At 38.6% G+C, this 15,129-nt stretch overlaps 1 protein-coding gene across 2 annotated transcripts in view; it reads right to left on the bottom strand.

Moving 5' to 3' along the window:
* Positions 1-1,060: 1,060 nt before the first annotated feature.
* SMARCAD1 (SNF2 related chromatin remodeling ATPase with DExD box 1) overlaps positions 1,061-15,129 on the bottom strand; it is a 108,728-nt gene continuing 94,659 nt past the window's right edge. For both annotated transcript variants that reach the window (XM_073638184.1, XM_073638195.1), the window contains 3 exons: positions 12,378-12,560; positions 3,281-3,390; positions 1,061-1,565 (listed from right to left, as the gene is read on the bottom strand). In XM_073638184.1, coding sequence (XP_073494285.1) covers positions 1,504-1,565; positions 3,281-3,390; positions 12,378-12,560 — 355 coding nt within the window. In that variant the 3' untranslated portion in view covers positions 1,061-1,503. The remainder of the gene's footprint in view (positions 1,566-3,280; positions 3,391-12,377; positions 12,561-15,129) is intronic.

The raw sequence follows: 15,129 nt of genomic DNA, 5'->3' as shown, positions 1-15,129 counted from the left end.
TCTAGCAGCAGACACATCTCTACAACAACTGTTAAGAAGAGACTTTGTGCAGCAGGCCTTCATGGTAAAATAGCTGCTAGGAAACCACTGCTAAGGACAGGCAACAAGCAGAAGAGACTTGTTTGGGCTAAAGAACACAAGCAATGGACATTAGACCAGTGGAAATCTGTGCTTTGGTCTGATGAGTCCAAATTTGAGATCTTTGGTTCCAACCACCATGTCTTTGTGCGATGCAGAAAAGGTGAACGGATGGACTCTACATGCCTGGTTCCCACCGTGAAGCATGGAGGAGGAGGTGTGATGGTGTGGGGGTTCTTTGCTGGTGACACTGTTGGGGATTTATTCAAAATTGAAGGCATACTGAACCAGCATGGCTACCACAGCATCTTGCAGCGGCATGCTATTCCATCCGGTTTGCGTTTAGTTGAACCATCATTTATTTTTCAACAGGACAATGACCCCAAACACACCTCCAGGCTGTGTAAGGGCTATTTGACCAAGAAGGAGAGGGATGGGATCCTACGCCAGATGACCTGGCCTCCACAGTCACCAGACCTGAACCCAATCGAGATGGTTTGGGGTGAGCTGGACCGCAGAGTGAAAGCAAAAGGGCCAACAAGTGCTAAGCATCTCTGGGAACTCCTTCAAGATTGTTGGAAGACCATTTCCGGTGACTACCTCTTGAAGCTCATCAAGAGAATGCCAAGAGTGTGCAAAGCAGTCATCAAAGCAAAAGGTGGCTACTTTGAAGAACCTAGAATATAAGACATATTTTCAGTTGTTTCACACTTTTTTGCTAAGTATATAATTCCACATGTGTTAATTCATAGTTTTGATGCCTTCAGTGTGAATGTACAATTTTCATAGTCATGAAAATATTGAAAAATCTTTAAATGAGAAGGTGTGTCCAAACTTTTGGTCTGTACTGTATATGTACTGTGGACTTGTTGCATTTTAATCTAAGAAAATGCTGTTCGTAGGAGGAGTTTTCCACCAATATCCTTAGAATTAAACTACAAAACTAAATATACATACAAAAACCTCCTAAAGTAACACAGAGGACTCTGGAAATATTTTATTCTTTGCAGAGTAAAAAAAATCATAGTTAAGCGAGTGGCATAGAAATGAACTGAAGAAACACATAACAACATAACATAAAACAAAATATACTTATACATTAGAAGACAGCATTAAAGAGGTAGGGAAATGAAATAATACAAAAATACTGACATCTAAGGAACTAATGAACTTATTGTTACAAACATCAAATTCTCATATTAATGTTTTTGCTTTTAATTTTCAATTCGGTTTATCCAACTGCTGAAAGTATGACAGTCAATGCCAACTGTATGACATAAAACGTACTAAACTTCAGTAAATTGAAAGCAGTTGCTCTTGTATGAAATTGAGAAAATCTGTACAGGTGTTCAAAGTCCTAAAGACCGTATAAAACCAATAACTTGAAACTGCATTTTCAGAATTAAGCGCAGAGTATAGGTCTTGTTAAAGACCTAGTGATGTTTTTAGAAGAGTCGCCATGTCCAGGGGTATGGTTCCTTCATCACCTAAGGCACACACATAACAAATATCGCATTATATATTTACATTTTTTTTTTTTTTTTTTTTGCTTTTAAGTACTACAATTCTATTTCTCTGGGACCTAATGGTCCAGGAATCTAAATAATTATCCAGTCAAATTTTATGTTGGAGTAAGGTCAAAACCCATGATAATCACACACTGGTCACGTGACTTCTGGTGATGCCAAGTACTCCGTATATACAGTGTTGTGAAAAAAGTGTTTACCCCTTTCCTGATATCTAAAGGCCCAGTCACACATAGCGACGCTGCAGCGATCCTGACAACGATACGACCTGTCCGGGATCGTTGCTGCGTCGCTATGTGGTCGCTGGTGAGCTGTCAAACAGGCAGGCTCACCAACGATCAGGGGAGCAGCGACATCGTGGAAAGAATCTTTCCACGATGTCCTGCTCCTGGTTACCAGCCTGCTGAAGCAGGAGCAGGCTGGTAACCATGGTAAACAGCGGGTTACTAGGGGCACACGCGCACCTAGTAACCCACTGTATATCATGGTCACCACTCTGCTACAGTGAGCGGGAGGTTACCGCTCACTTTAGCAGGCTCGTAACCATGATGAACAGTGGGTTACTAAGTGCGCGTGTGCCCGTAGTAACCTGCTGTTTACCATGGTTACCAGCCTGATCGCTGCTCCCGCTGGTCACACACAGCGATGTGTGCTGACCAGCGGGAGGGCAACGACCAAAAAAAGGTCCAGGACATTCTGCAGCGATCAGCGACCTCACAGCAGGGGCCTGATCGCTGCAAAGTGTCACACATAGCGACATTGCTGGTGAGGTCACTGTTGCGTCACCAAAACCTTGACTCAGCAGCGATCTCGCTAGCGATCTCGCTATGTGAGACAGGGGCTTTATTCTTATGCAGGACTGTCACACTTAAATGTTTCAGATCACAAAACAGTAATGATGCCTGTGTGTGGCTAGGGAGATTGAACCCAGGTTCCCAAAGATGTGATACATTCCAGTTAATTTGTTTTAAAGGGGGCGGGGGAATCACATTTCACAAAGGGCCCTGTAGGTTTGGATTTCTTTTTCCTTTAATAAAGACCTTCATTTAAAAACTGCGCTTTGTGTTTACTTGTGTTATCTTTGTCTAATATTTAAATTTGTTTTGTGATCTGAAACATTTAAGTGTGACAAACATGCAAAAGAATAAGAAATCAGGAAGGGGATAAACACTTTTTCACAACACTGTAGGCAATCATAGTCTTTGCTGAAGCATCTTACTATTAAAGGGGTTGTCCACCCCTTAAGAAAATTTTTGGAAAGCCTCACAGCTTTGCCAAATAGCAGCGATGTGAAATGTACACAAAGTTAATATTAGACTTCACTTGCCGGTTCCAACAATCGTCACTTTAATGCATCTACTGTGAAAAGCAGCAATAATGATGCCCAGGTGACGACCGCTAAGCGGAGCTGAATCTTAAAGGTGTTTACATTTCACACTGCTAGGATTTAGGATTCAGAAAGTTTTAAGGCTTGCTGAAAATTTCTTTAGGAGTGGACAAACCTTTTAATACAATATATGTATGTATCTATAGATTCCATGCTAGCATCAAGCTCACAAATACACACAGTGGGTTGTGTTGGAGGAAGTGTGTATATCTATCTATCTTTATACACATACACACACGGGGGTACTGCAGGTGCACAAATTCATTTTGGACTGAAGTTTGAGGCATACCTGTATCTGTGGTTGTCATATCTTGCTCCAGTCTCAACTTCTGCTGACTGATTTTTAACATTGACTCCTCAATTGTTCCTTTGCCGATCAGTCGGATAACAGTAACTTCCCTTATAGGAAAAGAAAACAAAAACCAACTAAGCATTCTGTTCTGTCTGGCCAGACATATGTTTATTCTACTGACCCTATTCTCCACAGACTTTCCCACATATACAAAACTCTCTACCATGGGCATTATAAGGGCTCGTTTTTTTTGCAGGACAAGTTGCAGTTTTGAATGACACCATTCACTGAAACAGCCGATGCACAAAAAACAGAGTGAACAATAAGTCCAAGGAAATGTGAAAAACATAAAGCAATTCTGCCATTGTTTTTGGGTTTTGTTTTTACTGCGTTCATTCTGTGGTAAAAATGACTGAATCAAGATTCTTCTAGGTCAGTACGATTATGGTATTGCCAAACTTGCATATTTACTCACAGAAATACCAAGACAACCTTCAACAGGCCCCGACTGCTATAGTAACCCATGGGGAAGGAGGCGTACGAGGCTTGATGCATTTTCCACTTTAACGCAGCTGTCAGATTTCACTTTTGCTAACCATTTAAACGCTGTAGCGAGAGACCTCCGTTCCAGACGCCACTGTTGGACACAAATGTCAGCTACGTAATACAGCCGGCATCTACAGTGTGTGGAGAGAGCTTAGCTTCATAGCACTCTACACACTACAAAACCAGCAATCAAGTACATCAACGTAATTTTGCCCTAAGGGGTTAACCCCTTTACCCCCGAAGGTTGTTACGTTGGCACGTTAATGACCAAGCCAATTTTTACAATTCTGACCAGTGTCACTTTATGTGATAACTCTGGAACGCTTCAATGGATCCTCATTCTGAGACTGTTTTTTCGTGACATATTGTACTTCATGATAGTGGTAAAATTTCTTCCAAATGACTTATGTTTATTTGTGAAAAAATCAGAAATTTGGCAAAAATGTAGAAGATTTCGCAATTTTCAAACTTTGAATTTTCATGCCCTCAAAATAGAGAGCCATCTCAGACAAAATAGTTAATAAATAACATTTCCCACATGTCTACTTTACATCAGCATAATTTTGGAACCCAATTTTTTTTTTTTGTTAGGAAGTTATTAGGGTTAAAAGTTGACCATTGATTTCTAATTTTTTTAACAAAATTTACAAAACCATTTTTATTTATTTTTTTTTTTTTTAGGAAACACATCATATATGAAGTCACTTTGAAGGGTCTATATGACAGAAAATACCCAAAAGTAACACCATACTAAAAACTGCACCCCTCAAGGTGCTCAAAACCACAAGACTTTTTGGAATGTAAAAGAAAACCATGAACATTTAACTTTTTTTTCACAAAAATGTTACTTTAGACCTACATTTTTTTTTTTATTTTCGCAAGGCTAACAGGAAAAAAATGGACCCCAAAATTTATTGTGCAATTTCTCCTGTATCACGTGGATACAACATATGTGGGGGAAAACCACCGTTTTGGCGCATGGCAGGGCTCGGAAGGGAAGGAGCGCCATTTGGCTTTTTGAATGTAGAATTTGCTTGAATAATTAGCGTACGCCATGTCGCGTTTGGGGAGCCCCAGATGTGCCTAAACAGTGGAAACCCCCCACAAGTGACCCCTTAAGGAATTTATCTAGATGTCCAAATGTTTCACAAAAGTTTATAATGTAGAGCCGTGAAAATAAACTTTTTCCACAAAAATGATCTTTTAGCCCCAATTTTCTTTTTATTTCTACAAGGGTAACAAGAAAAATTGGACGTCAAAAGTTGTTGTGCAATTTCTCTTGAGTACGCCAATACCCCCATATGTGAGAGAAAACTACTGTTTGGCTGCATGTCAGGGCTCGGAAGGGAAGGAGTGACGTTTTGGACTTTGATGGAATGGTCTGCGGGTGTCATGTCACATTTGCAGAGCCCCTGATGTAAGACCCCCCAATGAATTTATCTAGATGTGTGGTGAGCACCTTGAATCCCTAGGTGCGTCACAGAAAAATATAACGTTGACCTGTGAAAATAAAAAGAAATAAAAAAAATTTAATTTTTTCCACAAAAATGTTATATTAGCCAAAAATATATATTTTCACAAGGTTAACAGGAGAAAGTGGACCCCAAAATTTGTGCAATTTCTCCTGTGCACACAGATACCCTATATGTGGTCGAAAACTACTTTTGAGGCACAAGCGCTAGGTGGTGAACACTGCCCTCATCATTGTCCCCTGCTTGTGCTGCGATCAGCTGATCGCAGCGCCGACAGGTGCCAATGATGAAGGCAGCGTTCAGCACCTGGCGCTTGGGAACAGCGCTAACTGTACCGCTAATTCGGTATATGGTTGCCACACTCATCTCCGGTACTGTTTTTTCCGGTACCGGAAATATCAGAACGTGTGAAACAGGCCTCTGTTTAGCAGTGTCTTTTTTTTCCAGAGGTTCACAAAACTGTGGCCAGCGGCACTTTTACGCACACCTAATAAAAGACGGACAGTGTAAGATCACAGGCCAGACGGCGTCCACGGCGCCTCTATCTGCCTCATTACAGGGAATCTTCCGCCGGGAGTTCCGTCTGAATCACGTATTTCAGAGATTTACACGGAAATCCCGGTGTAAGCACAGAGCGCAGGATAAATGTGAGCCGAGACTTACTGCAATCATTGGTAGGCAGAATTAACAAATCAGCAGCAGGTGAAGAATTGGTTTTATTTTTTACACCATTCCTAATGTGATATAATTGATTAGACGACATTATTATTCGGGTCGGTGCGATTACAGCGATACCAGATTTATATTGTGTTTTTATGATTGGCAGCTGTCACACACTAAAAAAAAAACTTTTTTTTTTTCTGCAAAGACTAGTTTTTGCATCGCCATATTTTGAGAGCTATAATTTTTCCTTATTTCGGCCGACAGTCATGTAAGGGTTTGTTTATTGTGGGACAAGTTGACGTTTTTATTGGTACCATTTTTTGGGCATGTGACATTTTTTGATCGCTTTCTATTCCGATTTTTGGGAGGCAGAATAAACAAAAACCCAATTAATGAATTTTTTTTTTTTTTTTTTTTATGCCGTTCCGCTTGTGGTAAAATTGATAAGGCAGTTTTATTCTTTGGGTCAGTACATTTACAGCGATACTAAAATATATATATATATATATATATCTATATATATATATATATATATATATATCTATCATGTTTTGGCGCTTTTACACAAACTATTTTAAAGAGAAAAGATTTTTTTGTATCGCTTTATTCTGAGAGCTATTACTTTTTTATTTTTCGGCTGATGGACCTGTATGGCGGCTTGTTTTTTGTGGGACAAGATGACGTTTTCAGCGGTACCATTTTTATTTAAATTTGTCTTTTTGTTTGCATTTTATTCCACTTTTTGTTTGGCGGTATGATGATAAAGCACAGTTTTTTTTTTATTTTTTTTTTACAGTGTTCACTAAAGAGGTCGTACCAGACGCGGCAATACCAAATACAGATGCTTCTCACAAAAAAAAGCCTACTGAAACAGACTAACGGACCTTTTTAAATACTTCGGAAGCTTTTGCAGGTGTTATTTGTTAATTATTCTAATTTACTGAGATAATGACTTTTGTGTTTTCATTGGCTGTAAGCAATAATCATCAACATTAAGAGAAATAAACACTTGAAATAGATCACTCTGTTTGTAATGACTATATAATATGAGTTTCACTTTTTGTATTGAACTGAAATAAATTAACTTTTTGATGATATTCTAATTTTGTGAGAAGCATCTGTATGTGTACTATTGTTTTTTTTCCTCATAATATTCATTTATGGGTAAATATATATATATATATATATATATATATATATATATATATATATATATATATATATATATATATATATATATATATATATATATATATATATATATATATATTATTTTTCAAAAAATATTTTTAGAACTTTTTTTTTTTCACTTGTTTTAGTCCCACTAAGTGACTCACTTTCTGCAGGCTGATCGCAGTTATAAGGTATAGCAGTGCAGGATCACTTATGACCTGTCAGCCCTGCAGACACTACGCATGATCAAACTACCTTTCCGGTGCCTGGTGACCTGGATGTTGTCACCATAGCAACCATCAGGACCCCGCTGACTGCGTGGGGTCTGCGATCCAAGAGCAGAGGGGCTTTTGTTCCTCTGCTAACTCGCTAAATCGCAGCATTTAGGGGGTTTAAGTGCAGGGAGTGTTAGCTGTCAGAATCCGAAGACACCTGGCGGCGATCGCGCCCGCACAGCTGTGTATTATAATACGTACCTGGCCCATAAGGCCCACGGCACAGAGACATATTACGCACAATGTCAGAAAGGGGTTAAAGAGAAACTTATTTTTTTAATCATCTTTGCAAAGTTATAAATTTTTGTAATATGCTCCACTACCTTATCTTGTTTCCTTTTCTCTCCAACTCCATGCTGAATGGACCGTTTCAACTGCCTTGTTTGTTCAAAGAATAGTCATTTTGAACAGCAGATCTAGCAAATATTCATATTCGTATGCGAGTGTCTGTAATAAAAGTCACAGACACCAAAATGGCACCCATAAAACCTACAACTCGTTTTTAAAAAAAAAAAAAAATAAATATTATAATATATATATATATATATATATATATATATATATATATATATATATATATATATATATATAATCCTTCATACAGCACAGTAAAATAAAATAAGTTATATCTCCCAGAATCTGGTGACACAAAAAGAAAGAGGACTTTTGGTGCTCACCATAAAATCTCTTTCATAGTCTTCATTCTGTAACACAGGAACCAAGGGACTTATCTGTCTACACTGGCCAGCCGCCTGTTCACAGCATTGCACCTGCACCCCATTTACCAATTATCTATGTCTCTAGCCCTCCAGGACCTGGTAGGCCTTGTCTGTCTGAATCTGTGACAGAATGTATGTCACCTCTGCAGCCCAAGCCCACTTCCTGATGGCATCTGCTCCATTCAGGTTGTCTTCTTTCTCTTGGTAGGTCTGGCCTCCGGGATAAAAGATCAGGTTAACCAGTACTGCAACCACCACTGGTCAGATACTTTGCATAGTCCACATGAAAGTGCAAGTTTCTTTCGGGCTAGCCCATCATTACCTGCTCTGCCTGCACTCGCCCACTACCTTCAGGAGGCAACAGCTTTTATATCCCCCAGTAACCACCGGATAAATATATAGTTTTTTTATTATGTATTTTTATGTGCAAACAAAGTAAAACAAAGAAAAGAATATGAATTTCATGCCTAGTCAATTGTACTGATCCACAAGATAAAGATAATGTGTTACTTATACAACCCAGTCAACATCCAAAAGAAATTAACCCCAAATTTAAAAATATAGCAGTTTTCACTATTTGCCATCTGCTGCACATTAATTTCATGAAGACACTTGAGAAGTCAAAAGGGTCACTACACCCCTTAATAAATGCCTTGAGGGGTGGTTTCCAGAATGGGCAACAGGAATCCATTCCAGCAAAATGTATGCTCCATATGGTCCTCATTTCCTTCTGAGCCTTGCTGTGTGCTCAAACAGCAGTGTACAACCACACAGGGTATTGCATTGCTCAGGAGAAATTGAGCAATAAATTATGGAAAACACTTTTCCTTATTATCTTAGGTAGACCGGAGAATATAAACAAAAATTGTTGTAGTATCATGTACATTTAGGTCAATAGTTTTCAAGTCAAAGAAAGAAATGTGAAATACCCGTTGGGTGACAGTGTGCACAAGACCCCTATAGAAAATTCCTTAACGGGGTTTTCCCACTAACAAAGTTCATTTTAAATCAACATTTTAATCAATAGATCTTTGAATAATAGCTTTCACAAGTGGATGTGTTTAAATAAAATGTTCCTGTGCTGAGATTATCTTATAAATGTGCACCTGCTGTGTACTGTGTAATGGCTGTGTCTGACCGTGTACAGAACATGGTCTGATCATACCACATCTCCTGGGCAGGGGAGGACACAAGAGAGAGTATACAGACAGGACAACATGGAATCGCAGATGATTCTTTCAGGTAACACATTGCTTACGGCGAGGCACTGCCATTACACAGTACATAGCGGAGACACAATTATAAGGATCATCTCAGCACAAGAACTTTTTTTTTTTAACATCCAATTGTAAAACTTATTTTTAATCTAAAGTCTATTGATTAAAATGTACTTCGTTCATGGGAAAACTCCTAAGGGTGTAGTTTCCAAGAAGGGATTATATTTGTTGTGACAACAGGTCGTTTTTGTAAGCACCATTTTGGTAAATTTTTGACCTTCTGATTTATTCCACTTTATTTCAGTTGTCGTGAGGTGGGATGCAAAAAGAAGTTAGAAAATGCTTTATTTTCCCCTTTAAGAAATTCATGGTGTGGAATAACTAGCATAACTAATGATCGTTTTCTAGTACAGGTTGTTACACAGAGGCAGAAATACAAAATTGTGTTTAATTGAGGTGTTTGCTTTTCTTAAAAAAAAATAAATAAAAAATAAAAAAATTAAACTATTAGTTTGTGGGAAAACAGATTTTTGAGGTTTCTTTATTATACAATACATAGTACTGAAAGTGGACTTTAACATGCAATCAAATCATTTGATCGCACAGGCTTATATAGTGCAGTGCATTATTTATGCCTGTTAATGTTATGGAGGGATCTAATAAGGCTAATAAGGTGTACAGTAGACATGGAGACCATTTAAGAAGGCCCTTGGACACCACGGAAATCCATCAGGACCTTGCCAGAGTCCTCCCTGTTGAACTCCAAAGCCACTATTGATTGCGGCTCCTGAAGAGTCAGAATGCTGGGATCGGAGCTAGATCGAGTCCCAGCAGATGTAGGGGGAGGTTAGTTGTTTATTACAGCTGGCTCCAGCTGCCGACATATGTACAACAGTGATGCTTTAAAGTTTGTGAACCCTTCAGAATTATCCATATTTTTGCATACATTTTACCTAAAACTATCCACTTTTAGGATTTTTGAAAAAAAGCTCATCTAAAAGGAAACAAACAAATGAGGCAAAAATATTACACGGTCAGCTTTTAAATGAGGAAAATGATTCAATGTTACATGTCTGAGTGGCAAAATTATGTGAGCCTGAGTTCATTATTTTGTGTGTGTAGATAGTTGTAGCAATAACAGCCTCAAAATATTTCTGCTACATGCTGATTAGTCCTGCATGTCAGCTTGGAGGAATTTTAGCCAATTCCTCCCTACAAAACTTCATACAATCTGCTATGTTGGCGGGTTTTCTCCCATGAACTGCTGGCTTCAAGTGCATTCATAACATGTCTATAATATTAAGCTTAGATTTCATTTAAAGAAGAATAAAAGTTACAATTATGTAAAGGCTGTCACCAGGTTTTTGCCATCTAATCTGAGAGCTGCATAATGTAGAGACAGACTAACTCAAGCGATGTATCACTTACTGGGCTGCTTGCTGTAGTTATAAAATCACTGTTTTATCAGCAGGAGATTATCACTAGAGGACTAGTAAACCTGCTGCCATGTAGTCTTCCATATTCATGACTTATGTATAACCCTGCCCCACCGATTGACAGCTTTCTGCTTATGCACAGTGTACACACAACGATGCTAATCAGTGATGTGGGTGAGGTTACACAGAGCTCAGCATTCAGAGAACTGATAGATCTGAAGCAAATAAAACAGGTATTTTATCAAAACTACAGCAAACATCCCAGTAAGTGATATTGCTAGAATTAGGGTCTCTGCCCCTACATCGGGATAATCTCATATGGGTTATTAAAAACATGGTGACCGATTCCCTTTAACTATTCTTTTGTAGTATGACTTTTGTGATCTATATCTTGCTGCATGATCAACATTCTTTTGAGATTGAGCTCATGGACAGATTTCCTGTTATTTTCCTCTAGAATTTGCTGGCATATTTCAAAATAGTGGCAAGCTGTCCTGGCCCAGATGCAGCAAATCAGGTCTAAAACGTGATACTGCCAATACTGTGTTTCACAGATGGTATGGAGTTTTATGCAGGTTCTTGTTGGACAACAGTGGCTTTCTCCTTGCAGTCCTGTCATGCAAGTCATTGTTGTTCAGTGTCCTCCTGATGGTGGACTCGAACATTAATATTAGCTAAAAGAGGCCTTTAATTGTTTAGACGTCACCTTGGGTTCCTTAGTGACCGCACAGCTTATTATATGCCTTACTCTTGGAGTGATCTTTGTTGGTTGAACTCATCTGGGGAAGGTAGTAATTATCTTACATTTCCTCCATTTGTACACAATCCATTGGTGGAGCCGAAACTCTTTAGAGAAAGTTATGTAACCTTTTCAAGCCTGATGAGAATCAACAATTCTTTTTACGAGAACCTAAGAAATCTCCTTTGTTTGTTCGACATCGATAGATCCCTGTTCTATGACAACCTTTTGTCATCCCATTGATTGACAACACTAGACTCTTATTTCATCATAATTGATTACTACTCAAGTAGAATCCAAAAGGTCGCAGGCAACTACTGGCAAAAAGTAGAAAAAAAGTGAATCCAAGTATCAAAATAGTTGTGACCGCGCTCAAGGGTCACTACAGATCGCAGTAAAACATTAACAACTCATTAACTCATTTTGGATTCTACTTGAGCAGTAAATCAATTATTTGGTGATCTATAGTGCGGTGGTTCAGTGTTCTATTGTGTGGCTATTTCCAGTACACTACTGACAGGGGTGTACTCTCAATCTGCTGCTACTGTTTCACCAACTCCTAGCACGAGTGGGTGGGGGTGTATTTTACCAATATATGCACGACTAATATTTTTGACTCATTTGTTTAATTGGGTTCTCTTTATTTTTAGGACTTGAAAATCTCATGTAGTTATAGGTAAAATTTATGGAAAAAAAATGGAAAATTCTGAAGGGTTCACAAACTTCCAAGCACCAATTTAAATCTACGTCAGACCAGAGCAATATTTTCAAATCTGCTTTCATCTGACCAGAATTTTACAGCAATGCGTTAAACATTAGACTTGACAGATAATATTACTAAAACAAGTCCTTACTTTGTCTGCCCAACTCTATGGCACCGATCTTCTGCCTGCTTGTCATTGTAAGGATTGCAGTCAATGTCATGAAGGATTACCATGTTTGCTGAAGTAAGATTAATTCCAAGTCCACCCGCTTTAGTAGATAGAAGGAATATGAATATATCCATGTCACTATTGAACTGATCTATAAGATGTATCCTGTGAAGAAAGATAGTCCTTGTGTAAATATTAAGCACTCCAGTTCAACGCAGCCAAAAAAAACACTAAGTGATTTATATATGCAAGTCAATATGTCCATACACAGAATAAAGTTACTAAAAAATGAATGATTTCAACTATAATTAACAATGGTTAAGTGAAATTTAATGATGATGAACTATAGTTTGGCAATGACTAAAATGATGCATTATCTGGAATATATACATTTTTTTTTAAACTTGTCTTGACTAAAATCGGTGATGTCGCAAAGCATAAAGACCGTTCCTATAATGGATGTTCAACCATTAACCTATTCTATGCAATGTGTATGACCACCTTTAGTCAATATGGTACTGTAATCGCACAATCCGTCATCTCTGGCTTTTAACCCTTCAACAACAAATAACTGATATCCATTATGAACTGGTGCTCATTCCTGCATTGTGATTACTATATTTTTTTTTTTTATAATGACCTTTAGGAAATCATCCAATGTAAGTAACACAGGACCCCTGGAATTCCACACTTGTGGAGTCCCTACACTTTAGTCTATGTGGTTCTTATATGATATATGGGCAGCACAGTGGCTCAGTGGTCAGCACTGCAGTCTAGCAGTGCTGGGGTGAAATCCCACCAACAACACCAGCAAGGAGTTTGTATGTTCTCCCGATGTTTGTGTGGTTTTCTTTCGGGTTCTCCGGTTTCCTCCCACACTCCAAAGACATCCTGATGGGGAAATTAGATTGTGAGCCCCAATGGGGACAGTGATGATGAGGACTGTAAAGCACTGTAGAATTAACGGCGAGTAAAATAAATATACCATACTTTTCTTTAGTGTAGTGTTGTAATTAATAATAATTTTCTCCCTGCTAAAATGTAAAGGATTCATGTAGTGACATCCTAAGAAGCCTGTAGGAGGGCTTGCAAAATAAGAATACGAGCATACATGGATTAAGGTCCTTAAACACTCTTGGCCCTTTAAAGACTGGGCGATTTTCTACTTGTTTGTTTTTTCCTCCCCTTATTCCAAGAGCCATAACTATTTTATTTTTCTCTCAAGTTAGCCATTTAAAGGTCGCGACCTATCAGCGATTTTGGCGCCAAATTTAAACACGCTCTCCGATCCTCAGTAACACGGTTCGCTGAATCAGCGATATTGGCGCCAAATTTAAACACCGCTCTGCTGATTGCGCCCGGTCGGCCGCATACATATTCTAGAATACCCGATGCGTTAGAATCGGGCCACCATCTAGTAGTATCTCATAAGTCGTTAAGGGGTTAAAGGAGGTTTTTGGTTTTGAAAAAACCCTGTTCATCCAGCTGTAGATTGTCTTACAAAAAAGCAAACTGCGGTTTTCTCAACCTCCCCGGATCCCTCGCCGAGACTATGTCGCTGCTCACGGCCATGAACTTGGCTAGAGCTGCTGAGCTTATTGGCTGCAGCCAATAGCAGACACTGTGAGCAGCGTTGGAGACTCAGCAAGAGACCTGGGGAGGGCAAGTAAAACTATTTTTTTTAATTTTTTTAAACAAAATGCAGCCGGGGGACAAGACTTGCCTGAAACCAGAATACCATTTTAAGGTTAAACTCCCAGGTAGCAGACTTGTTCCTAATATTTTTAGATGAACTGGGGAGTTGCCAAAGTATTTGCAATGTATGATTTTTCAACAAATTATTTTTATTAAGGGAATTTTACAATAATAGGGGAAACCAGAAAAAAAATGCAAATCACAAAAACTTGGAATAAGGGGATAGGAATGGAAAGAAAGGAGGGGGGAGACTGGAGATGGGGAAAAAGGGTGTAAAGGTTGAAGGAAAACAACAAAGAAATATAGAGTCGCTGTGAATCATCTTAGTTATGTACATATATAATCAGTTCAACCTATGATTTTTCCATCCAAAGTCAGTGAGCAGATTTCAGACAACCTCAGACATTTGGATCAATTTTTTGTAACCAAGTTCTTAACTTTTGTTTATGTGTATAGCAATAGTGCGATTCATGCATTCATTAATCGCAGTGTACCTACTCAGTATTTATTAACTTTGAGTTTGTAAAGGAGTAAAAGGCGTTTCCCCACGAACAAAGTACATTTTAATCAATAGATTTTGGAATAACAAGTTTCACAATTGGATGGGTTTAAAAATAATGTTCCTGTTCCATGGTCTGATCATACCACATCTCCTGGGCAGGGGAGGAAGCAAAAGAGAGTGTACAGATCAGACAGCATAGGATCGCAGCTGCTACTTTCTGAGAGATAAAGCATTTTCAGTGTCTATTTTTAAACAATGTTTTACCTCAAAAGAAAGAATCAGCTGTGATCCCACGCTGTCCAGTCTGTATACTCTTATGCTTCCTCCCCTGCCCAGGAGATGTGGTATGAACAGAACGTGTTCCTGTACGGTCAGACACAGCCATTACACAGTACACAGCAGGGGCACATTTATAAGATTATCTCAGCACAGGAACATTTTATTTATCACATCCAATTGTGGAATTCCTTTTATTCCAAAATCTATTGATTAAAATGAACTTTGTTCATGGGAAAACCCCTTTAAATAGGATCTAAA

This window comes from Phyllobates terribilis, unplaced genomic scaffold (assembly GCF_046119375.1).
Source record: "Phyllobates terribilis strain yellow unplaced genomic scaffold, ASM4611937v1 Scaffold_1__5_contigs__length_1240528914, whole genome shotgun sequence".
Taxonomy (NCBI): domain Eukaryota; kingdom Metazoa; phylum Chordata; class Amphibia; order Anura; family Dendrobatidae; genus Phyllobates; species Phyllobates terribilis.
This window is presented reverse-complemented; position numbering and strand designations above follow the sequence as displayed.